Source organism: Macaca mulatta, chromosome 19 (genome assembly GCF_049350105.2).
Source record: "Macaca mulatta isolate MMU2019108-1 chromosome 19, T2T-MMU8v2.0, whole genome shotgun sequence".
NCBI classification, from domain to species: Eukaryota; Metazoa; Chordata; class Mammalia; order Primates; family Cercopithecidae; genus Macaca; species Macaca mulatta.
Genome location: NC_133424.1, coordinates 63,139,906 through 63,161,464, shown reverse-complemented (window position 1 = coordinate 63,161,464; position 21,559 = coordinate 63,139,906). Strand labels below are relative to the sequence as shown.

Genomic DNA, 21,559 nt, shown 5'->3' with positions numbered 1-21,559 from the left:
TATTTATTTTTGAGACGGAGTCTTGCTCTGTCACCCAGGCTGGAGTGCAGTGGCATGATCTTGGCTCACTGCAACCTCTGTCTCCAGGGTTCAAGCGATTCTCCTGCCTCAGCCTCCCGAGTAGCTGGGACTACAGGCATGCACCACCATGCCTGGCTAATTTTTGTATTTTTAGTAGAGATGGAGTTTCACCATGTTGGCCAGGCTGGTCTCGAACTCCTGACTGCAGGTGATCTCCCTGCCTCGGCCTCCCAAAGTACTGGAATTACAGGTGTAAACCACCACGCCTGGCCATAAGTTTTTATATGTAATGTGCTTTAAATGAAGTAGAACTTCAGTTTTAATTATCAGTTGAACCCAGATGTTATTTAGAAGGGTGTTTTGCAATGTCCAAGGAATTGAAGCATTTTTTTCATCTTTTGTTAATTTCTAAATTTGAACATGGCCTGTATTACTTCTGCTTTGGGGAATCAACCTATGTTTTATTTGTGACCTAATGCATAGTCTTTTTTTTTTTTTTTTTTTTTTTTGCAAGGAGAGGCAGAGAATATCATTGCAGGATCCTGCTTTTTAAAAAATGCTCCATGCCAAGCACAGTGGCTCACATGTGTAATCTCAACACTTTGGGAGGCTGAAGCAGGACGATTGCTTGAGGCCAGGAATTCAAGACCAGCCTGGGCAACATAGCAAGATTCTGTCTCTACAAAAAAAAAATTTAATGAGGGCATGATGGCACATGCCTGTCGTCCCAGCTACTTGGGAGGCCAAGGCAGGAGGATTGCTGGAGCCCAGGAATTCAAGGCTGCAGGGAGCTATGACCATGCCACTGTACTCCAGCCTGGTCAACAAAGCAAGACCCTGACTCAAAAAAAAAAAAAAAAAAAAAAAAAAAAAAAAATTGCTCTAAAGTTTATTATTGGGACAGTTAGGAAATTTGGATGTGGCCTGTTTATTAGATAATACCAACAGTAAAGTTCTCAAGGGAGATAATAATATTATGATTTTACAGGGAAAATGCCCTTGTTCTTAGAAGATACAGGCTAAAGAATTAATAGGTAAAATATCATGATGTCCTACCTGTGCCTACTTTAACACAGTTCAACATTTTTGGGAGGTATCTCTGAGCATTGTGCCCTTGCAGCACAGTGGGTATGCTGGGAGCTCCCTCCCTGGGTTTCCCAGACCTCATGTCCCCGTTTTGGTCTTCTCATCATACTTGATGTACTACGGTGCGTGGACAGATGGAGAGAGAGACCAACCCAGTGTGAGGATGGACAAATATTAGCATTGATATATTTAATTGAAAGATATTGGCCAGGGTGGGGAGACTCACACCTGTAATCCCAGCACTTTGGGAGGCCAAGGCGGGTGGATCACCTGAGGCCAGGAGTTCGAGACCAGCCTGGCCAGCATAGTGAAACCCATCTCTACTAAAAATACAACAACAACAAAAAAATTAGCCAGGTGAGGTGGCACATGCCTGTAATCCCAGCTACTCGGGAGGCTGAGGAAGGAGAATCATTTGAACCCCGGAGGCGGAGGTTGCAGTGAGCCGAGATGGCACCACTGCACTCCTGCCTGAATGACAGAGCGAGACTCCATCTCAAAAAACAAAACAAAACAAAACAAAAGTTATCTTTAAAGGACATGGAGGACTGACTGAGAGGGCGAGGAGGTGGGAGGGGAACCCTGGGGTGGCCACGTTGTTTATGGCTGGGTTGTCTGGTTGTTCACTAGGTAATAAATCAAATGAATTCCCCCAATTATATTTTCTTTTTGTATTGTTCAGAATGTGTGTTTTATTGAATAATTTTCAAAGTTTCAAAAATATCATTGCATCAAATTCAAAGCAACCGGAGTGCCCATCAGTAAGGGATTAGGGAACTACTTTTGAGCACACTATATACATGTAAGGGAATACTTAGCCACCACCATTGAAAAGTCATGTGCTAGACATCTTGGTATTTCCATCCCAAAGGAAAATCTCTTTGGAAAATACTCACGATGTGGAATCATAGCTATGGCATGTTCTATTTGTGTTGAAAGTGCTTATGCGCCTGGCCCGGTGGCTCACGCCTATAATCCCAGGCACTTTGGGAGGCCAAGGCAGGCAGATCACCTGAGGTCAGGAGTTCAAGACCAGTCTGGCCAACATGGTGAAACCCTGTCTCTACAAAAACACAAAAATTAGCCAGGCATGATAGCGGGTGTCTGTAATCCCAGCTACTCGGGAAGCTGAGGCAGGAGAATCAGTTGAACCTGGGAGGCGGAGGTTGCAGTGAGCCGAGATCTCACTACTGCACTCCAGCCTGGGCAACAGAGCAAGACTCTGTCCCCTCCACAGAAAGAAAAGAAAAGAAAGGAAAAGAAAGAAAAGAAGGAAAGAAAGAAAGAAAGAGAGAAAGAAAGAAAGAAAAAAGAAAGAAAGAAAGAAAGAAAGAAAGAAAGAAAGAAAGAAAGAAAGAAAGAAAGAAAGAAAGAAAGAAAGAAGGAAGGAAGGAAGGAAGGAAGGAAGGAAGGAAGGAAGGAAGGAAGGAAGGAGAGAGAGAGAGCGAGAGAGGGAGAGAGGGAGAGAGAGAGGGAGGGAGGGAGGGAGGGAGGAAGGAGAGCTTATGCATGGGTTGGATATCTGGGAGGATACACAAAAAACTGACAACAGTTTTCTAGTGAGAAAATGTAACAATGGAGGAATTGGAATGAAAAGGAGAACTATTTCTCATCACTTTCAAGTTTTTTTTTTTCTTTTTTGAGATAAAGAGTCTTCGCTCAGTCGCCCAGGCTGGAGTGCAGTGGCGGGATCTCGGCTCACTGCAAGCTCCGTCTCCCAGTTTCATGCCATTCTCCTGCCTCAGCCTCCCAAGTAGCTGGGACTACAGGAATCTGCCACCACACCCGGCTAATTTTTTCATATTTTTAGTAGAGAAGGGGTTTCACCGTGTTAGCCAGGATGGTCTCGATCTCCTGACCTCATGATCCGCCCATCTCAGCCTCCCATAGTGCTGGGATTACAGGCATGAGCCACCATGCCCAGCCCAAGTTTTTAAAAAAATATATATACTACTTTTCCCAGTTTATTTATTTTTAATCAGATCCACTAGTCAACAGAATAGGTAGGTCTCTCTCTCTCTCTCTCTCTCTCTCTCTCTCTCTCTCTCTCTCTCACACACACACACACACAGAGAGAGAGAGACAGAGAGAGAGAGAGACTCACTATGTCACCAGGCTGGAGTGCAGTGGCACGATCTCAGCTCATTGCAACCTCCACAGCCCAGGCTTAAGTGATCCTCCTATCTCAGCCTCCTAAGTAGCCAGTACTACAGGCATGTGTCACCATGCCAATCTCTGGTAAAGACGGGGTATCACCATGTTGCCCAGGCTGTTCTCGAATTCCTGGGCTCAAGCAATCCTCTCCGCCCAGCCTCCCAAAGGAGTTAATTTGTTGTTGTTGTTGTTGTTGTTGTTGTTGTTGAGACGGAGTCTCGCTCTGTTGCCCAGGCTGGAGTGCAGTGGCCGGATCTCAGCTCACTGCAAGCTCCGCCTCCCGGTTTTATGCCATTCTCCTGCCTCAGCCACCCAAGTAGCTGGGACTACAGGCGCCCGCCACCTCGCCCGGCTAGTTTTTTTGTATTTTTTTTTTTAGTAGAGACGGGGTTTCACTGTGTTAGCCAGGACGGTCTTGATCTCCTGACCTCGTGATCCGCCCGTCTCGGCCTCCCAAAGTGCTGGGATTACAGGCTTGAGCCACTGCGCCCGGCCAGGAGTTAATTTTTTTTAAGGTGCCTCTGTGTTTCTTGGCACTCAGTCACTGTGTCACTTAATCCTCTCCTTACCCAGAAGATGGAAACACTTGCTTCTATTTTATAGACTTGGGGCAACCAAGGCTCTGAGAGGTAGAGTTCTCAGGGCAAGGCAGAGCTGGCGCTTTTTTTTTTTTTTTTTTTTTGAGACAGAGTCTCAGTCACCAGCCTGGAGTGCAGTGACAAGATCTTGCCTCACTGCAACCTCTGTCTCCCGGGTTCAAGAGATTCTCCTGCCTCAGTCTCCCGAGTAGCTGGGATTACAGGCGTCTGCCACCATGCCTGGCTAATTTTTGTATGTTTACTAGAGACATAGCTCTTATCATCCTGCAGGCTGGCTTTTTCATGTGACAGTTGGAGAGGGTTCCAAGAGTGAGGGAAGTATGAGGCAGAGGCTCAGAACTTTGCACAAGGTGCAAGTTCTCAGAACTTTGCTCAGAGCTTTGCACGAGAACTTTGCACAAGGTAAGCTTTGCACTACCACTCAAGCTACTGGTCAAAAAGCAAGTCACGAGCCTGGCCTAGATTCAAGGTGTGAGGAAAGAGATCCCACCCCTTGACAGGAAAATCTGAAAAGTGACATTGCCAAGGAGCACGTATGCAGGAAGGTGTGCAGAACGGGGGCCATTTGTGTAATCTCCCACAGCAGCCCTAATGGAAAGCTACCGTGTCCCCAGGGAGTCCCTAGGCTGGCCCTGAGATGCTTACACCCAGGTTGTGAAAAGGGAGGTTTCAAATCCTAGCTCATTGAAGCCACTGTTATTTCGTGTCTCTCCTGCAACAGCTGAATCTACCCCTTAACTATTCATTATGCTGCCAACCTCTGGAACTGGTGTAAAGTGACTTAACAAATTTCCTTATTGTTGAAGCCAGTTGGAGTTAGGTTTTCTGTTACTTAAAACACCCGAAAGCCAAACTGATGCATGTGAAGAATACTCCTTTCTGGGGATTGAAGTCCTAGTGGTCCCTGGTCACAACAGGCCATTCCCTTGGCTCTAGGTTGAGGCAAAAGGAAAATGTCATGCAATCCAGAAGCTGTCACACCACTTGCTCATGATTCAAAGAAGCAGTTCTGCCCAGGTACGGTGGCTCATGCCTGTAATTCCAGCACTTTGGGAAGCCGAAGTCGGCGGACCACTCAAGGTCAGGATTTTGAGACCAGCCTGGCCAACATGCAGAAACCCCATCTCTACTAAAAATACAAAATTAGCCTGGGGTGGTGGTGCATTGCCAGCTACTCAGGAGGCTGAGGTAAGAGGATCACTTGAGACTGGGAGACTGAGGTGGCATAGCTGTGATCACACCACTGCACTCCAGTCTGGGCAACAGAGCAAGACCCTATCAGAAAAAAAAAAAAAACAGGTTATGTTTTTAAGCCTCTAAATGTGAAGGGGTTTTGTTACACAGAAAGAGCTAACTGCTACATCTGCACTCTGGACAATAGAAAGGGGGAAATGTGGAAATGGGCCCCTTCCATTTAAAGGCACTTCAAGGAAGTTACATTGATTGCTGCTGCTGCCACTTACATCCTATTGGTCAGAAAGCAGTCACATGGTTGGGACTACATGCAAAGGATACTGGGAAATGTAGTCTTTCCTTTTTTCTAGTTAACCACGTGCCTCATTAGAACACAGGAGTTTTACTACATAGAGAGAGGAGGCTAGGTGCTGTGGCTCACACCTGTAATCCCAGCAGTTTGGGGAGCTGAGGCTGGAGGATCACTTGAACTCAGGAGTTTGAGACCAACCTGGGCAACATGATGAAACCCCGTGTCTACAAATTACCCAGATAGCACATGTTTATAGTCCTAGCTACTAGGCAGAGTGGGGCGTGGGGAGTGCTGAGGCAGGAGAATGGCTTGAGCCCTGAAGGTCAAGGCTGCAGTGAGCCGAGATTGTGCCACTGCGCTCCAGCCTGGGTGACAAAATCAGACCCCGTCTTCAAAAAATAAAAAAAGAAAAAGAAAGGGAAGAATGGGCCAGACGCAGTGGCTCACGCCTGTAATCCTAGCCCTTTGGGAGGCCAAGGCAGGCGGATCACAAGGTCAGGAGATTGAGACCATCCTGGCCAAAATGGTTAAACCCCGTCTCTACTAAAAAATACACAGAAATTATCTGGGCGTGGTGGCACGTGCCTGTAATTCCAGCCACTGGGGAGGCTGAGGCAGAATTGCTTGAACGAGAACGTCGGAGGTTCCAGTAAGCCGAGATCGCGCCACTGCCCTCCAGCCTGGCGACAGAGCAAGACTCTATCTCAAAAAAAAAAAAGGGAGGGGGGAGGGGGAAGAATGGACACTGGGGAATAAGTAGCTGTCTCTACCACAGAGCTTTAGACGAGGAGTTGCTGGAAGACTTCCTGAAGGAAGAGGCAGGATTGGGCAGGGTTTTAGAAGCCAGTCAAGGTAAGAGGCCGCAAGCAAACTACGAAAGACGGCTTCCAGCTCCCAGCTGAAGGCTTCCATCGTTCCCGGGGGCCTTTGCCGCAGGGACAGGATGACTGAGAAACTCCTCTCCAAACGCCCTGGCCAGGGCAGAAGGCAAAGACTGGAAAAACTTTTCTTGGAAATCTCTGCCAATGAAGACGTAGAGGAAGGGGTTGAGGCTGCTGTTGACACAGCCCAAGGCAAAGGTAGCCTGGAGGATGAGCAGCATCCGGGGGTGGTAGAGTTCCTTGAGCATCACCCGTCGCCACAGATGGACCAACAGCACCACGTTAAACGGGGACCAGCAGATAAAGAAAGCGCTCACCAGCACCAGCAGCAGCCTCTTGGGCCGGTTGGCGTGGACCCAGCCGTCCCGCAAGAGCTTGGCCCGGATGAGGTGGGCGCAGGTGCCTATGATTGCTAAGGGCCCAAGGAAGCCCAGCAGGACGTGGCCAATGCTGCCTATAATGTGGCTCTCCACGACCCCTTCAATCCAAATCTGGGCAGTCTCATTCTCCGAGTTGAACTCCAAGTAGCAGTGCGTACAGCCATTCCATTTTCTGGTTGTCCGGAATTTCATGTGTGCAGAGCACAAGACGGCGGCCAGGAGCCATACCCCGAAGGCCAGCCAGCTTGCCCGCTGCACAGTGCGGTGGTTCAGGGCCCAGACAGGGTAGAGGACAGAGATGCAACGGTCCACAGAGATGAGAACCAGGAGGCAGTTACTGGCAAAATAGCCGAGGAACACAAAGGTGATGTAGAGTTTGCAGGCCCACTCTCCGAGGAACCACTGCTTGGAGGCAATATAGTACATGGCAATGGGCAGAGACAGTGAGAGCATGAAATCGGCAAGGGCCAGGTGGAAGAAGCAGACGGTGGAGACCGTGCGGGCCATGCGGAAGACAGTCATCCCCAGCACCAGCCCGTTGCCCAGCACTCCGACGACAAAGGACGCAGACAGGACAGCCACGGTCAGCGGGCGGAGGGACCCCACCTCCTCAGACAGGCATCTGGAAGCATTCATCTTCCTGAAACAAGAGTGATCACGTGTCAGGGCCCCAGGTTGCCTGTCACTGCAGTCCCTGGTCCCCTCCAAGACCCCCCTCTCATGATTTCTCCATTTCATAACTTTTATGGAATGCTTATTATTATTCTTCTTTTAGAGACAGCGTCATGCTCTGTCACCCAGGCTGGAGTACAAAGGTACAATCACAGCTCACTGCAGCCTCCACCTCCTAGGCTCAAGAGATCCTCCCACCTCAGCCTCCTGGAGTAGCTGGGACTACAGATACTTACCCCCATGCCCGGCTAATTTTTTTAATTTTTTTTTGGGGGGGGATGCAGTCTTTCTCTGTCTCCCAGGCTGGAATGCAGTGGCCTGATCTCAGCTCACTGCAACCTCCGCCTACCAGGTTTAAGCAATTCTGCTGCCTCAGCCTCCCAAGTAGCTGGAACTACAGGCACACGCCACCACGCCTGGCTAATTTTTGTGTTTTCAGTAGAGATGGGGTTTTATGATTTTGGCCAGGCTTGTCTCCAACTCCTGACCTCGTGATCTGCCCGCCTCAGCCTCCAAAATGCTAGGATTACAGGTGTGAGCCACTGTGCCTGGCCTTAATTTTCTTTTTTGTAGAGATGGGGTCTTGCTGTGTTGCCTAGGCTGGTCTTCAACTCCTGGCTTCAAGTGATCCTCCCACCTTGGCCTCCCAGAGTGCTGGGATTACAAGAGTGGGCCATTGAGCCCAGCCTGAATGCTTTTATGATCCATTAACACTGTTCTTTCTCCTTCTTGTTCTTCTCCTTCTCCTTCTCCTTCTCCTTCTCCTTCTCCTCCTCCTCCTCCTCCTTCTCCTTCTCCTTCTTCTTCTTCTTCGACAGTCTCACTGCGTTACCCAGGCTGGAGTGCAACAGCACGATCTCAGCTCACTGGACACAATAATATTGTTCTAAGTACCAGAGATAACTCATGTAACAAAACAAGCCCTCATGGAACTTACATCCCCGTGAGAGATGTCAGGTGTAATACATATAATAAATTAACTCATGATATACTGCTTTAGAAGACTACCAGTGTTATGGAAAAATAATAAATAAAGTGGAGGGGGCAGGTATGGAGGCTCATGCCTGTAATCACAGCACTTTGTGAGGCTGAAGCAGAAGGACTGGTTGAAGTTAGGAGTTCCAGTCCAAGGTGACCAACATAGTGAGACCCAGTCTCTACAAAAAATAAATAATTAAAAATTTTCATGCCTGTAATCCCAGCACATTGGGAGGTTAAGGCAGGTAGAACACCTGAGGTCAGGAGTTTGAGACCAGCCTGCTCAACATGGCGAAACCCTGTCTCTACTAAAAATATAAAAATTGGCCAGGCATGGTGGCTCACTCCTGTAATCCTAGATATTTGGGAGGCTGAGAATCACTTGAACCTGGGACATTGGAGGTTGCGGTGAGCTGAGATCAGGCCACTGCACTCCAGCCTGGGCGACAGAGTGAGATTCTATCTCTTTGGAAAAAAAAAAAAAAATCAAATTAAGGAGAATTGGGAATGTGAGAGACAAGAGAGAAAGCAGAAAGGGGCCACTGGTACACTGAACGGGGTGGTCAGGGAAGACCACAGTGAGAATGTAACATTTGGCCAGGCTCGGTGGCTCACACCTGTAATCTCAACACTTTGGGAGGCCAAGGCGGGAGGATCACCTAAGGTCAAGAGTTCGAGACCAGCCTGGCCAACGTGGGGAAACTCCATTTCTACTAAAAACACACAAAAAATTAGCTGGGCGTGGTAGCACACACATGTAATCCCAGCTACTCGGGAGGCTAGGACAGGAGAATCACTTTAACCTGGGGGGCAGAGGTTGCAGTGAGCCAAGATCACAATATTGCACTAAGCATGGGCAACAGGGTAAGACTCTGTCTCAAAAAAAAAAAAAAAAAAAAAAAGAATATAACATATGAGCAAAGATTTGGAGGAGATGACAAAGTGAGGTACGTACGTATCTGGAGGAAGTACCCTTCAGGCAGAACCAGCAGCTTGTGCAAAAGTCCTGAGTCAGGACGGTGCCTGGAATGCTCAAGGAACAGCAGGGAGGCCGGTGTGGCTGGAGCCATGTGGGCATTGGGGAGAGAGGTGAGAGGTAAAGGCAGAGAGGGAAGCGGGCAGAAAGAGCAGGACCCTGTGAGTCATAGTGCACACTCTCCTGGCCTTTCCTGTAAGATGGGAGTTACAAAAGACTGTTGAGCAGAGGAGGAACAATATCTGACTTAGGTCTTAACAATCACTGTGACTTTAAGGTTGAGACTAGACTGAGAGGGGTGGGATGGAAGCAGGAGGCCGGGAGGAGGCTGCTGCAGGAACCCAGGTGGGCAGTGATGGGGATGGGGACCAGGGTGATGGCAGAGGAGGTGGTAGGAAGCAGATTCCAGGGTCAAGGTGGAGCTGGCAACATTTGCTGCTGGGCTGGATGTGTGAGGTGAGTGGGGAGCAGTGTCGGGGTGACTGCAGGACTTTTGAACCGATGGAAGCTGGAGTTGCTGTGCACTGATGCAGGAGAGCAGGTTTGGGGTGAGACCAGGAGCTCGGGGTTGGTCACTTTGCCCTTGAAATGCCTGTAAGAAATCCCGGGGAGACTTCACTAAGGCAGCTGGATACTAGCAGCAAGATTATAGGAGGGGAGCCCGGCACAGTGGCTCACACCTGTAATCCCAGCCCTTTGGAAGGCTGAGGTGGGTGGATCACCTGAGGTCATGAGTTCGAGACCAGCCTGGCCAACATGGTAAAACCCCATCTCCACTAAAAATACAAAAATTAGCTGGGTGTGGTTGCAGGTGCCTGTAATCCTAGCTACTCGGGAAACTGAGGCAGGAGAATTGCTCGAACCCAGTAGACGGGGGTTACAGTGAGGCAAGATCGCACCACAGCACTCCAGCCTGGGTGACAGAGTGAGGCTGTGTCTCAAAAACAAACAAAAATGACAAGAGGGGTTCCTGGCTGGATACGGGCATGTGGGAGCCATTAGAATTTAGATGCCAGCGGGGCGCAGTGGCTGACTTTTCTAGCCCCAGCACTTTGGGAGAGACAAGAAGACTGTGTAAGCCCAGGAGTTCCAGACCAGCCTGGATAACACGATGAGACCTTGTCTCTACAAAAAAAGTACAAAAAATAATTTAGATACTATTTATGTCTTTGAGCTTGAAAATGACCTCCAAGGGTGAGGTGCAGACAGAGAAGAGAGGTCTGGGGTTGAGGAAAGCTTGAGTTTACACAGCAGACAGGCACAGGTCGAAGCTCTAGTTGAAACACTGGATTATGACTGTGTGATCTTGGGCTCAGGGCTTCCCCCACACCCTGAGCCTCAGTATGCTCATCTGAGATAGGAGTGTAGAATCCTTGAATACCTCTGTCTCCTCCTCCCCCAACCCGCACACCCAGTTCACCACAAAGCCGTTGTTTTTGCTGCCAAAAAGCCTTTTGCCTCTGTCCACTATGTCCTGTCTCCATAGCCCTATCATGCAAGTACACAGCACCCCAGTTTTTTGTTTTTTGTTTGTTTGGGTTTTTTTTTGTTTTGTTTTGTTTTTTTGTTTTGAGACAGGATCTCGCTGTGTTGCCTAAGCTGGAGTGCAGTGGTACAATCTTGGCTCACTGTAACCTCTGCCTCTCAGGTTCAAGCAATTCTTCTGTCTCAGCCCCCTGATTAGAGTAATTGGGACTACAGGCACACACCCTGGGGGCATGCCCAGCTAATTTTTATATTTTTAGTAGAGACGGGGTTTCACCATGTTGGCCAGGCTGATCTTGAACTCCCGACCTCAGATGATTCACACACCTCAGCCTCCCAAAGTGTGGGGAGTACAGGCGTGAGCCACCGCGCCTGGCCACCAACTTTATATTCATCCCCTACCAGCCACTCACCACCCTACAGGCAGAGTGATCCTTTGAAAGCCCAAACCGTGTAACCGCAGCGCTGTGGGAGACCCAGGCAGGAGAATCACTTGAGGCTAGGGCTTCAAGACCAGTCTAGGCGGCAAGGCGAAACCCTGTCTCTACAAAATAAAAATACATTAGCCAAACAGGGTGGCTTACATTGTAGTTCCAGCTACTCGGGGGGCTGAGGCATGAGGATCACTTGATCCCAGGAGGTCGAGGCTGCAGTGAGCCATGACTGTGCCACTGCACTCCAGCCTGGGCAACAGAGTGAGACCCTGTCTCAGAAAAATACGGTTCAAACCGGACAACTACATTGTGGCTCTTCATTGCTTGTGGGATAAATATGAGTTTCCCCAACACTGCTGGTGAGGGCTGGGGCACCTGCCAGCCTCTCCAGACTTCTCTTGCACCTTCCCCCTCTTTGCGCACCACATCCCGGCTTCCCTACCTTTGTCTCTATTGCCAGGATTCTCTTGTTTCCCTCCCACCCCAGGGCCTTTGCCTGTGCTGCCCCTCTGCCTGGAATACCCCTTCTGTCCTCTGCTTTTTTTTGCTTTTTTTTTTTGAAACTCATTCCTGAGATCTCAGTACAAATTTCACTTTCTCCCCGAAGCTTTTCCTGGCCCTTTTCAATCAGACCCTCCTACAGGAGCTTCTCTCCCATGAAGAGATGGTTACAGGCTGGGCACGGTGACTCATGCCTGTAATACCAGCGCTTTGGGAGGCTAAGGTGGGAGGATCACATGAGGTAGGGAGTTTGAGACCAGCCTGGCCAACATGGTGAAACCCCACCTCTACTAAAAATACAAAAATTAGCTGGGTGTGGTGGCGCATGCCTGTAATCCCAGCTACTTGGCAGGCTGAGGCAAGAGAATCCCTTGAACCCGGGAGACGGAGTTGAGAGTGAACTATGATCATGCCACTGCACTCCAGCGTTGGTGACAGAGCAAGACTCTGATCTCCCCTGGTTCCCCCATGCCCCCTGCAAAAAAAGAAAAAAAGAAAAAAAAAAAAAAAGAGCTGGTTACAGGCAGCAGCAAATAGACTGTGTTTGTTGGATCGTTTGGTGGTCACCCATCTGCTCCGCTCTCTGAGTTCCCTAGAGGCGAGGATGGTGTGTGGATTGCTCCCTGGCCCCAGGAACATAGCAGTCACTTGATACATAATTGATGAGTGATCATTAAGGAGGACAATCTCCCCTTTGTCATCTGAGGATGGATTCATTCATTTAGTGTAATTAATTATGCATTGAGCCCAAATAGTACGCCAGACACTACCAAGCGCTGGGGATGCCGCAGTGAGGAAGACAGTCAAATACCTCTGACCAGGCACAGTTCACGCATATGGCATGAGAACATTCCTCACCCAGAGGAGGTGGTCCGGAACTTTCAGCCCCCTCTTTGCCACCTCTTTTTTTTTTTTTTTTTTTTTTTTTTGAGACGGAGTCTTACTCTATTGCCTAGGCTGGAGTGCAGTGGTGTGATCTTGGCTCACTGCAACATCCGCCTCCCAGGTTCAAGCAATTCTCCTGCCTCAGCCTCCTGAGTAGCTGGGATTGCAGGCAGCTGCCACCACACCCGGCTGATTTTTGTATTTTTAGTAGAGATGGGGATTCACCATCTTGGCCAACCTGGTCTCGAACTCTTGACCTCAGGTGATCCACCCACCTCTGCCTCCCTAAGTGCTAGGACTACAGGGGTGAACCACTGCGCCCAGCCCACCACCTCCTTTTTGTATACCCTGGAGAGTGCCCTTCAACTCTCCTAGTCCCCAAGCTCCTATTTCCTGGCTCCCTGAGACCGCTCCCCCTCAACAAATCCCAGTCCCCTGTACCTTGTGCTGTATCGGAGGGTGAGGGAGCTCTTTCCTTTTCCGTCGTCAGTCCCAGGAGGCTGCCAGCCTCAAGCCCATGTTAAAGGTAGGGGCTAATGGCAGGAAGCTAGCTCTGAGTTTTGGAGCAGATAAATGTCCAGGAAAGAATCTTGAGCAAGAGCCTCAGAGATCACTATCAGTCCGGGAACTGTCACCAGATGTCAGCCCTAATAGGCCCCCGGGGCTGCAGGCTTGGGGAATAAGGAGGAGGCGGGTGCCAGGGAGATCTTTTCGCAAGACCATTCCAATTCTGCCCTTCTTGTGCTAATGAGATTTGTTGAGAGATACAAAACACTTAAAACTTCTTGCGGCCAGGGTCAGTGGCTCACGCCTGTGATCCCAGCACTTTTGGAGGCCAGAGCAGGTGGATTACCTGAGGTCAGGAGTTCAAGACCAGCCTGACCAACATGGCGAAACCCTGTCTCTACTAGAAACACAAAAATTAGCCAGACATCAGGGTGGGTGCCTGTAATCTCAGCTACTTGAGAGGCTGAGGCAGGAGAATCACTTAAACCTGAGAAGCGGGAGTTGCAGTGAGTTGAGATTGAACTACCGCACTCCAGCCTGGGTGACAGTGAGAATCCTCAAAAACAAAAACACAACAAAACAAAAAGAACTTCTTGGCCGGGCGCGGTGGCTCAAGCCTGTAATCCCAGCACTTTGGGAGGCTGAGACCGGTGGATCACGAGGTCAGGAGATCGAGACCATCCTGGCTAACATGGTGAAACCCCGTCTCTACTAAAAAAAATACAAAAAACTAGCCGGGCGAGGTGGCGGGCGCCTGTTTTCCCAGCTACTCGGGAGGCTGAGGCAGGAGAATGCCGTAAACCCGGGAGGCGGAGCTTGCAGTGAGCTGAGATCTGGCCACTGCACTCCAGCCTGGGCGACAGAGCGAGACTCCGTCTCAAAAAAAAAAACAAAAAAAAAAAACAAAAAGAACTTCTTGGCACATAGTAGGCGCTCAAACATTGTTAGCTCTCTATTATTAATACTGCTCTTATTATTATTATTATTATTATTATTATTGAGACGGAGTCTCGCTCTGTCACCCAGGCTGCAGTGCAGTGGTACAATCTTGGCTCACTGCAAGCTCCGCCTCCCAGGTTCACCATATTCTCCTGCCTCAGCCTCCCGAGTAGCTGGGATTACAGGCGCCCGCCACCATGCCCGGCTAATTTTTTGTAATTTTTAGTAGAGACGGGGTTTCACCGTGTTAGCCAGGATGGTCTCGATCTCCTGACCTCGTGATCCGCCCTCCTTGGCCTCCCAAAGTGCTGGGATTACAGGCGTGAGCCACCGTACCCGACCACTGCTCTTATGATTAATACTGCTATAGTCCTGCTTTGATTAACATCAGGAATAAATTCTGAGAGACACGTCCTTAGGCGATTTCATCATTGTGCAAACATCAAAGAGTGCGCTTCCACAAACCTAGGTGGGAGAGCCTGCCACACACCTGTGCCGGATTATCTAGCCCAGGGGTCTAGGCCACAGCCCAAGTGGGACCATCTGTTTATTTTTTGACATGGAGTCTTGCTCTGTTACCCACGCTGATGTGCAATGGCCCAATCTCAGCTCACTGAAACTTCTGTCTCCCAGGTTCAAGCGATTCTCCTGCCTCAGCCTCCGGAATAGCTGGGATTACAGGCATGTACCGCCACAACGGGATAATTTTTGTATTTTTAGTAGAGATGTCTTTTCACTATGTTGACCATGCTGGTCTCAAACGCCTGACCTCCAGTGATGCACCCACCTCGGTCTCCCAAAGGGTTGTAATCCCAGTTATTGGGAAGGCTGAGGCAGAAGAATCGCTTGAACCCAGGAAGCAGAGGTTGCAGTGAGCCGAGATCACACCATTACACTCCTGCCTGAGTGACAGAGCAAGACTCCATCTCAGAAAAAGAAAACACGTAACACACAATCACACACATCAGCCTAGTCCTATGCAGGGTCAGGATCATCAGCGTGACTGTCTTCCACCTCCAAGTCTTATCCCAGTGAAAGATCTTCAGGGGCAGTAACACCCTTGGAGCTGTCATCTCCCAGGATAACAATGCTTCCTTCTGGACACCTCCTGAAGGAGCTGCCTGAGGCTGTTTGACAGTTTTTCCCTTTCTATTTTTTTTTTTTTTCCCTTTTGAGGCAAGGTCTCACTCTGTCACCCAGGCTGGAGTGCAGTGGCACAGTCTCAGGTGACTGCAGCCTATGCCTCTCAGGCTCAAACGATCCTCCCACCTCAGCCTCCTGAGTAGCAGGAACTAAGGCACGCACCACCACACTCAGCTGATTTTTAAATTTTTTTCTTTTTTGCAGAGACTAGGTCTCACTATATTGCCCAGGTTGGTCTCGAACTCCTAGACTCAAGCAGTTAACTTTTCTTTATAAATAAAAGGCGTACACTCTAAAACAACAACAAAAATTATAGTACAGTGAATAAAGGCCAGCCACAGTGGCTCACACCTGTTTCCCAGAACTTTGAGAGGCCAAAGTGGGCAGATCACTTGAGGTCAGGAGTACGAGACCAGCCTGGCCAACATGTGAAACCCCATCTCTACTAAAAATACAAAAATTATTCAGGCATGGTGGTGCATGCCTATAATTCCAGCTACTCAGGAGGCTGAGGCAGAAGAATCACTTGAACTGGGGAGGCAGAGGTTGCAGTGAGCAAAGATCACACCGCTGCCCTCCAGCCTGGGTGACAGAACAAGACTCCATCTCAAAAAACAAACAAACCGACCGACAAGCCTATAGATAGTAAATACATACACCAGTAACATAGTTGTTTATTGACTTTTTTTTCTTTTTTGCAGAGACAGGGTCTCACTATGTTGCCAGGGCTGGTCTCGAACTTCTGGCCTCAAACCATCGCCCTACTTCAGCCTCCCAAAGTGCTGGGATTACAGGTACGAGCCACCATGTCCTGCCTGTTGCCATGGATGAGTATGACGTACGGTACACAGTTGTATGTGCTATGCTTTTATATGACTGGCGGTCAAGTAGGTCTGCGTACACCAGCATCAGCACAAACATTAGAGTAACGCCTTGAGCTACTCCATTATGACAGCTACAACATCACCGGGTGATTGCAGTCTTTCAGCTCCGTTATAATGGGTGGGGCCGCTGTCGGATGTGCAGTCTGTCATTGACAGAAACCTCGTTATGCTGCGCATGGCTTTATTTCCTCAGGAGAATGCTGTGGCCTCAGCGGTAACATTTCACTGACTCTAAGACACATCATGTCAACAGGCGTCACCAGAAAGACAAGATGTTGTAACCAAGTGAGTTATAGAGAAACACCGCACTGTGAGACAAATCATAGAGTCCTTTATTAGCCGGCGACCGAGAGACAGCTAGCGCTTAAAATTCTCTCAGCCCCGAAGAAGGGGCTAGATTCTCTTTTATACTGTGGTCTAAATAGGGGAGGGAGGTTTCACTGAAGCAGTTTTACAGAAGCAGAGGAGGCAAAAAGTTAAAAAATTAATTGGTTATAGAAGCAGTTACAAAAAATAAACAGTTCCAGGTGCAGGGGCTTAAACTATCACTAAGAGATAAATGCAGGGGCTTTTAGGTACCTTCCGCCGAGCACATTCCCAGGAGCTGCTGGTACAACCTGCCTCAATAGCTTATCGGCAGGTGCATTCCTGGATGTGCTTGGAGTCAGTTTGCCCTAGTTATTCCCTTAAGGGGGATAAAAGGGGCTGCAAGTGAAGAAACTAAAATGAAGTCTGTCCAGCTGTCTCTGCTAGGAGAGAGTCACTCAGGTTAAAACAAGGTAAGGTATCACAAAGACACCACCTAAAAAATACAATCCAATGCTTTCTATCCTATCCTATCCTATCCTATCCTATCCTATCCTATCCTATCCTATCCTATCCTATCCTATCCTATCCTATCCTATCCTATCCTATCCTATCCTATTTTATTTTATGTTTTGAGTAGGAGTCTCGCTCTGTCACCCAGGTTGGAGCACAATGGTGCAATCTTGGCTCACTGCAACCTCCACCTTCCAGATTTAAGTGATTCTCCTGCCTCAGCCTCCCGAGTACCTGGGATTACAGGTGGGTGTCACCTCGCCCAGCTAATTTTTGTGTTTTTAGTAGAGACAAGGTTTCACCATATTGGCCAGGCTGGTCTCAAACTCCTGACCTCAGGTGATCCACCTGAGGCCAAGACAGGCGGATCACTTGAGGTCAGGAGTTCGAGGCCAGCCTGGCCAACATGGTGAAACCCTATCTTTACTAAAACTACAAAAATTAGCCAGGCATGGTGGCACACACCTGTAGTCCCAGCTACTCGGGAGGCTGAGGCAGGAGAATCACTTGAACCTGGGAGGTAGAGGTTTGCAGTGAGTTGAGATTGCACCACTGCACTCCGGCCTGGGCAACAGAGTGTAACTCTGTCTCAATAAATAAATAAATATTTCAGCATCAATTTCCAAAAGAAAGGACTCCTTTAAAAGAAATACAGTTACCAGGCATGGTGGCTCATTCCTGTGATTTTAGCACTTTGTGAGGCCAAGGCAGGCAGATCATTTGAGGTCAGGAGTTCAAAACCAGCCTGGACAACATGGTGAAACCCTGTCTTTACTAAAAATACAAAAAAAAAAAAAAAAAATTAGCCAGGTGTGGTGGTGGATGCCTGTAATCCCAGTTACTTGGGAGGCTGAGGTAGGAGAGTTGCTTGAACCTGGGAGGTAGAGGTTGCAGTGAGCGGAGATCATGCCACTGCAGTGTAGCATGGGTGACAGAGCAAGACTCCTTCAAAAAAAAAAAAAAAAAGGAAAGAAAGAAATAAAAAGAAATATAATTTTATTACCACATCCCCAAAATAGCAATAATTCCAATTCCTTAACACACACACACACACACACACAAGTCCCTCAATGTTTATATTCCCAATTGTCCCATAACAATTATAAACATTTTTGGGAAGGGGGTGTCTTAACTCTTCCAGATCACTTTTGGACTCAGAAGCATCCATGCCTTTATATTTCTATACACTGCCATCCTCTGTGGCATCTAGATCAAGGGGATTGGCAAACTTTTCCTGTAAAGTGACACAGAGGAAATATTTTGGGCTTTTCATGCCCCAGAGCCTGTGTCAACCAGTCAGCTCTGCTGTTGTGGGATGAAGGAAGATCCACGAAAAACAGTGGGCAGGGCCGTGTGCCAATAAAACTTTATTTATGGACATTGAATTTTGAATTTCATATCATTTTCGTGTGTCATGAACGTTATTATCCTTCTTTTGATTTTGCCTAACCGTTAGCTCACTGACTGCCCCAAAACAGGCAGTGAGCCAGATTTGGCCTGGGCGGTGGGTCATAGTTTGTGAAACCCAAGTAGACGTCAACCTGGTGTTGCTTTAAAGACTGCCTGTGAAGGCTGGGCACAGTGACTCATGCCTGTAATCCCAGCACTTTGGGAGGCTGAGGCCAGTGGATCACTTGAGGTCAGGAGTTAGAGACTACCCTGGCCAACATGGTGAACCCCATCTCTACTAAAAATACAAAAAATTAGCCAGGTGTGGTGGCAGGTGCCTGTAGTCCCAGCTACCCGAGAGGCTGAGGCAGGAAAATCACTTGAACCCAGGAGGTGAAGGTTGCAGTGAGCTGAGATTGTGCCACTGCACTCCAGCCCGGGTGACAGAGTGAGACTCCATCTAAAAAAAAATAATAATTAAAAAACTGAAACCAGTTCCTTTTCTAAGGGCAACACCAGGGAGAGCTGGTAAGATGACGGTTGTTCTTCCCAGGCTGTGCTCTGCCTGGATTCGGGGATTACCTCTCCCCATGGTGAAATCCTCAATGTATTTCTCCTGCTGCACCACAACGTTCAACCTTTTTTGCTTTGTTTTGGTGGCCATTCTGGTATTTTTTTCTCCTTTCATTTTAGATGCAGGGGGAACGTGGACCTGGGGATATTTACACACACACACACACATTTATGTATTTTTAAATATATATTTATATATATAAATATATATTATATATTATATATTAATATATAAATCTATTATATATTATATATTTTTATATATAAATATATATTTTATATATTATATATTTATATATTATATATATTTTATATATTCATATATTTATATATTATATATTTATATAATATATATTTTATATGTATTATATATTATATATTTTATATATTATATTTTATATATCATATATTTTATATTATATATTTTATATATAAATTATATATTTTATATATAATATATATTTTATATATATATTATATTATATATTTTATATATAATATATATAATATATATATAATATATTATATATATAATATATTTTATATATAATATATTATATATAATATATATTATATATTTTATATATAATATATATAATATATATAATATATTATATATATAATATATATTATATATTTTATATATATATTATATGTATTTGTGTGGGCGTCACCCAGGCTGGAATGCAATGGCGCAATCTCGGCTCACTACAACCTCCACCTCCTGGGTTCAAGTGATTCTCCTGCTTCAGCCTTCCGAGTAGCTGGGACCACAGGTGTACAACACCTCGCTCAGCTAATATTTGTATTTTTAGTAGAGACGGGGTTTCTCCATGTAGACCAGGCTAGTCTCGAACTTCTGACCTCAGGTGATCCACCCACCTTGGCCTCCCAAAGTGTTGGGATTACAGGAGTGAGCCACCACGCCCGGCCGACTTGGGTATATTACATGGTGCTGAAGTTTGGGTTACGAATGACCCCATCACCCAGGTACTGAGCATAGTCCCCGAGAGTTGGTTTTCAACCCTCACTGCCTGCCCCTTTCCCTTCTCCAGCAGTCCCCAGTGCCCTTTGTTTCCATCTTTACGTCATGGGTACTCAATGTTAAGCTCTCACTTATAAGTGAGAACATGTGGTATTTGGTTTTCTGTTCCTGCGTTAATTCCATGAGGATAATGGCCTCCAGCCGCATGCATGTTGCTGCAAAGGGGCAATATTTCATTTTTTTTTTTTTTTTAAGACAGCGTTTCTCTTTTGTTGCCCGGGCTGGAGTGCAATGGCGCAATCTCGGCTCACTGCAACCTCCGCCTCCCGGGTTCAAGAGAGTCTCCTGCCTCAGCCTCGCACGTAGCTGGGATTACAGGCATGCATAACCATGCCCAAATCATTTTGTATTTATAGAAGAGATGGGGTTTCGCCATGTTGGCCAGTCTGGTCTCGAACTCCTGACCTCCAGTGATCCACCCACCTCAGCCTCCCAAAGTGCTGGGATCACAGGCATGAGCCACTGCGCCCAACCTCCAGCTTTATATTCATCTCCTACCACTCACCACCGCTGCGCTGCTGGCTCTGAACCTTTTTTAAAATCATAGTACCCCATGACGGTTTATGGCATTATTACCCAATCAGTTCACGGCAAATTTAAGTGTTTATTTCCTCCCTGTTTTGCATTATAAATGGTGCTGCAAATAACACCTTTGGGGATGAAAATTGTGTCTGTGTTTAGGATTATTTCTTTGCTCTCAATTCCCACAAGTGAACCCCAAGAAAGAAAAGATCTTGTCTCTGTCACCCAGAAGGTCCTGACAACCCTATAACCCAGCAGGACAGATGCTGCCCCGGCCTCCCGCCCCACCCCGGGGACTCCTGTGAGATTGTTTCCTGCTTGTTGATGGACGGGGTTGGATTTTGATTTCTTGTGTGCGGAACGTCTTCCTGCGATGACGGTTGGCCACTCCCCCTCTTTCCGATTTGCACACGCCTCTCTGTGTCTTTTGCCCACTTGCCTACTGGAATCCGACTTTGTTCCTTCTCTGTGTGGTTTACGTGATAAGATTATTGATGCTATTTCTGTCGCAGGGAATATAAGGTTTTTTCCAGGTCTATTTCTTGACTTGTAATTTTAGTATGAGTTTTGTTTTATACACAGAGATTTTAATTTAAAGGCTGTCAAATCTGTCTCCTTAATACGAGAACAAAAGAGAAAAACTTAGTTAGCATTTTTAAAGTAAGGCATAATTTGCACACAGCACAATTCACCCTTTTTAGGTGCAGTTCTGAGGTTTTGGCAAATGCACACATCAAGTGACCATCCCACAACCAAAACACAGAACAGTTCCATCACCGCAAATCCCCTCACCCCCCGTTATGGCACAAGTGTTTAAAACATAAGAAAGCTAAGAGAATAGATGTGAATAGGCAATTCTTTTTTCCGGGTTGCTCTATGTTTTATGATATTGACCCCTAATTTTTGTCTTTTTTTTCTTGAACAAAACCAAAAATGCTAAATGAGGGGGAAATTGCAGATCAAACTAAAATTTGTAGTTAAAGAATCCCCTGCCATCCTCGTTCTTCCCTCAGATAATGAGAATTGTTAACAGTTCATATCTTTCTTTTCTTTTCTTTTTATAGAGATGGGATCTTGCTATGTTGCCCAGGCTGGTCTCAAACTTCTGGGCTCAAGTGATCCTCCAGCCTTGGCCTCCCAATATGCTGGGATTACAGGTGTGAGCCACCGTGCCTAGCCAAGTTCAACTCTTTTAGATTC

The 21,559-nt window shown here is 47.2% G+C and overlaps 1 protein-coding gene and 1 long non-coding RNA gene across 5 annotated transcripts in view; both read right to left on the bottom strand.

Annotated features, from left to right (window-relative positions):
• Positions 1–1,763: 1,763 nt before the first annotated feature.
• GPR32 (G protein-coupled receptor 32) overlaps positions 1,764–21,559 on the bottom strand; it is a 40,599-nt gene continuing 20,803 nt past the window's right edge. The window contains exons 2-4 of one of the 4 annotated variants that reach the window (XM_077981047.1): positions 6,093–7,247; positions 2,866–3,243; positions 1,764–2,235 (exon numbers count right to left, since the gene is read on the bottom strand). In XM_077981047.1, the coding sequence (XP_077837173.1) occupies positions 6,218–7,247 (1,030 nt within the window). In that variant the 3' untranslated portion in view covers positions 1,764–2,235; positions 2,866–3,243; positions 6,093–6,217. Of the gene's footprint in view, positions 2,260–2,865; positions 3,244–6,092; positions 7,467–21,559 lie in introns of those variants that run through there. The other 3 variants (XM_077981049.1, XM_077981048.1, XM_077981050.1) reach the window with 3 other exon arrangements.
• The window catches only part of LOC144337255 (uncharacterized), a 17,571-nt gene continuing 12,334 nt past the window's right edge, over positions 16,323–21,559 (bottom strand). The window contains exon 2 of the long non-coding RNA XR_013410109.1: positions 16,323–17,064. This is a non-coding gene — a long non-coding RNA (uncharacterized LOC144337255). The remainder of the gene's footprint in view (positions 17,065–21,559) is intronic.